This window comes from Patagioenas fasciata, chromosome 7 (assembly GCF_037038585.1).
Source record: "Patagioenas fasciata isolate bPatFas1 chromosome 7, bPatFas1.hap1, whole genome shotgun sequence".
Classification (NCBI taxonomy): domain Eukaryota; kingdom Metazoa; phylum Chordata; class Aves; order Columbiformes; family Columbidae; genus Patagioenas; species Patagioenas fasciata.
In genome coordinates this window covers 41,606,412-41,610,143 of record NC_092526.1, presented here as the reverse complement: position 1 = coordinate 41,610,143, position 3,732 = coordinate 41,606,412, and the positions used below count along the sequence as shown (strand labels likewise).

At 53.4% G+C, this 3,732-nt stretch overlaps 1 protein-coding gene across 1 annotated transcript; it reads right to left on the bottom strand.

The window, feature by feature from the left end:
• Positions 1-1,491: 1,491 nt before the first annotated feature.
• Positions 1,492-3,125, bottom strand: LOC139828398 (coiled-coil domain-containing protein 42-like). Its single transcript, XM_071810754.1, has 3 exons — positions 2,904-3,125; positions 2,032-2,160; positions 1,492-1,527 (listed from the first exon to the last, which is right to left on the bottom strand). The coding sequence occupies exons 1-3, from the start codon at positions 3,030-3,032 to the stop codon at positions 1,492-1,494; spliced, it is 294 nt and encodes a 97-aa protein (XP_071666855.1). The 5' UTR covers positions 3,033-3,125.
• Between the last annotated feature and the right edge of the window lie 607 nt (positions 3,126-3,732).

Sequence of the window (3,732 nt, the reverse complement as noted above, 5' to 3'; positions counted from 1 at the left end):
GTTTGTTCTTTTGGGTTTCTTCTTCCCAATGCGGGAAGCACCACCCAGGCTGGTCCCCCAGAAGCACCAAAAGGTGATTGTGAAAAACAGAGCTTTCCAGGTTGCACCCGGGTTACTCTCCGTGGTGTTTCGCAGGCTTTCTTCACTCTAGAATGGCAAATCCAGGCATTCTGTTCTCTAATATTGGTAGCAGTCAGGGGGTCTTGAAATGGACCTTCCTATTATGGTTTCAAAGTTCTCTGCAAAAGACTTCACATACTCGTCAGTAAAATGTGGCCCTCAATCAGAGGATCTAACAGCTGGGACTCCAAGCCTTGGTATTATTTTGTGTATCAATGTTCTAGTCACCTCCTAAGCTTTTGCTGTCCTGGTAGGGAACGCTTCTGGCCAACCTGAAAAAACATCAGTTAATACCAACAAATATCGGTACCCCCCTTTTCCTGGGAGTTCTGAACAATCAGTTTGCCATTGTGGTCCAGGCCCATTCCCTTTCCCCATTTGACCCATTTCTAGCTTGGGCATATTTTTGGGATTAGTCTGGAGGCAAAGATCACACCGCTGTCACCTCTTCCACAGTGACAGACAAATCTCTAGCTCCTGTTTCCCTAATCAAATGTTTGCGTAGTGGTTCTAGTCCCCAAGGCCCCTTCTTCTGTTCTTCCCTTCCTAAAGGCCAAACCAGATGAGAGGGGGTGGTAAGTTTTCCCTGGGGCGTTTGAGCCCACCCTTCCTTATGATGTGATTCCTTTAAATCTACGATGAGTTTCGATTCTCTTTAGTACACTCTGGCTTACCTGTTAAAGAGACCTGCCCACCAAGGACGAGAGCACTTTGTGTTTTTACCTTGTGCTGAGCCGTTTGGTTTGCCTCTCTGTCCGCCAGCCTTTTCCGATTCCGAGCTCACTTTCTGGTGCGCCTTAATGTGCGTGATTGCTGTTTTCTTAGGAAGTTGAACTGCTTCAGTAGTTCCAATATCTCCTCCGCATGCTTGATCTGTTTGCCTTGAGAGTTCAAAAGTCCCTTTTCTTTCCAAATTGCTCTGTGCACATGCACAGCCCTGAAAGCATCCTTGGAGTCAGTATAGATACTAACAGTTTTACCTTGAGCTAGTTCCAGGGCAGAGTAAGGGCAATTATCTCTGCCTTTTGTGGGAAAGGATTTTTGGCAAAGGTCCAGATCACCTCAGGGCTGGCTGCTTCCGTCTATAAACCACTTTTGAGCGTTTTCAGTAGGAATGCCATCCACATATTGTAGCGTCTGTCCCTCATCAGCCCATCAGACACACAGCATGGTGATATGTCCCAGCAAAGATGCTGCTTCAGTGCTGGAGAGCCTGGCTTCCACACTCCTTTGTTTTGCTAGGAAGAACCTGTCCTCACCCAGGGCTATGCTGGAGCTGGTTCAGCTTGGTGTGGTGGAAGCAGATCCAGGAACTACCACAGCTACTCCTTGAGCAGCCCCATCTCTCTGCCAGCTCCTGCACCCCTCATTCTAGTGGGTCTTCCAGATACCCCGATAGTTGACACCCTAGAGGCAGCGCATCCCACCACCACCCGCCCAGACCACACGCTTTCCAGCTTTGCCTGGTGGGACTCAACTCCTGCAGCCTGGAGTATCCAGGAAGGGAATTTGGCAAGGCCCCCTCAGAGCGATGCAAAGGGAACAGAGGCCAGCAGAGCTGCGCGCGTTTCTACACATTCATGTGCCTTGGTACAGCCCAGATGACCACCAGTTGGGTCACTTTTGGACTTGTTTTAAGCCCAGACATAACCTGCTCCAGACCTGGTCTGTCATATGTCATTCTGCACCCCTTGCTGCAGGGATGAAATGAGGCATCTCCTCCAATTACAAAGTCTGCCACTGTGCCTTGCCATGACCCTGTGGCTTCACCCAGCCAGGCCTTGGAGATCTTCCCCTGCCCATCCCGCAGTTCCTCACCCAGAAGCGGACATCACTTTGAGCCTGCGCAAAATGTCGTTGGAGCTGCTCCAGCTCATTTTGGCACTGCAGGATCTCAGCTGCTTTCTCTGCCTCATACTGATCCAGGAGCACCTTGGCTTGCTCCATCATTTCCCTGTCCTTCTCTTGGGACTGCTGCAGGTCCTTGCACGTCCTCACCAGCAGCTTGTAGTGGGAAATGACGTCCTGGATGTCCTCAAACTGCAGCACAAGGATCCTGGGTTTAGTAGTGCCCCTGCCCTCCCCTCATGACTGCAAGTCTCGTGCTGTTTGGCACCCTGTCCTGACCAGGGACAACACCTCCCCCAGCTGAAAGATTTTCCCTCTTGGCGAGCCTGCTGCCTCAGTTGGTTTGTGAGCGTCGCCACATTCCCTGTTTGATGGCCCCATTGTGCTGGTCCCAGAGCTGCCACTGCCAGCAGCAAGGGGAGATGTTGTACCACCCCCCAGTGCTCTGATAGGAAACAAAGCACAAGTGCAGCTGCCAGGGCCAAGTCACCCAGCCATGGGAATGGGGCAGCCGGGCCGCAGGAGTGCGAGCGATGCAGGGAGGGATGCCCGCACACCCTTGAGAGAGGGCTCAGCTTTCCCGACAGCTGCCTGGGCTCCCATTCTCGGGCAGCTTGGCCCTTCTCCCAAACCATCCATGTCACGTGAAACAGTGACACAAAGGGGTCCCCATGCCCCTCAGCTCTGTGCTGTTCCCCCTTCTAACACTTTTTCTTGGGTTTTCTCAAGCCTTCATCTCCTTTTCTGCTTTTCCTCCCCTCACTCTGGTCCCCTTGGCTCACCTGGCTAGCAGGGAACCTCCTCCCATCCCACCTGAGGTGTCTGGGTTTGACCAAGTGTCATGATTTCCCTGGACTTGCCTTATCTCCTCCAGGTTTAACATCCACATACAGCCCTCCCTGAGGCCATGATCTGTCTCTCATGTCCGAACTCACCTGTGGGGAGATCTTCACCACATCCTCCAGGTAGTTTTTGAAGATGGAGTGCTTCTGCACTTGGCTGCTGAGCTTCTGGTGTTCCTTTTTCAGGGCTTCGAGTTTCTTCTTAGCCCTCAAAAGCTCCATCTCCTTTTGTGTTTTCTCCTCTCTTTCTCTCACGGCTTTCTTCAGAGCTTGGACTCGCAGCTGATCATCTTCCTAGTGATGTTTCCCCCACCAGGAGATCACACTGGTACTGGACAAGCTCTCTGCTGCCCAAGCGCTATCAGGGCTTTCCCCATCTGCAGTACAAACCCCCATGCCCTGCCAGTCCTGTTCCTCACCCCGCCAGGTTCAAGGGAGGCTTGGACAGAAGTGCTGGCCCAAGACTGTCTCCCCAGGGGAGGTGAGAAGGTGGCGCTGTGGCTCAGGGTCACATCAGTGGAGCTGATCAGGAGCAGGCGTAACTTTAACCTCCTCAAAGATTTCTCCATGTAGGTTTTCAGCTGGTTTTTCTTGGCATGGAGTTTCCTCCACCGGCAGGCTATGTCAGCCATCTTTTCCTTAAAGGCCCGGAACCCACCTTCATCGTCCTCCGGCACAGCTCGGCGCCTTCCGCAGCCCCCGACCAGGCGTGCCCAGGTGCGGAGCAGCCGCCCGGCCAGGCTACCCAGAGAGCTCAGGGTGCAGTGCCGCCGCCCGCCCACCGCTGCAAGATTGATTTCAAGACTGAAACCCCCCCAGCTCCCCCCTCCCCTGGGAAGGACCGTTTGTGGCAGTGGCAGTGACGGGGGGACATCACCTTGTAGAATCCCCCTGGACCCTGGGGGTGTTGAGGGAGGGAGGA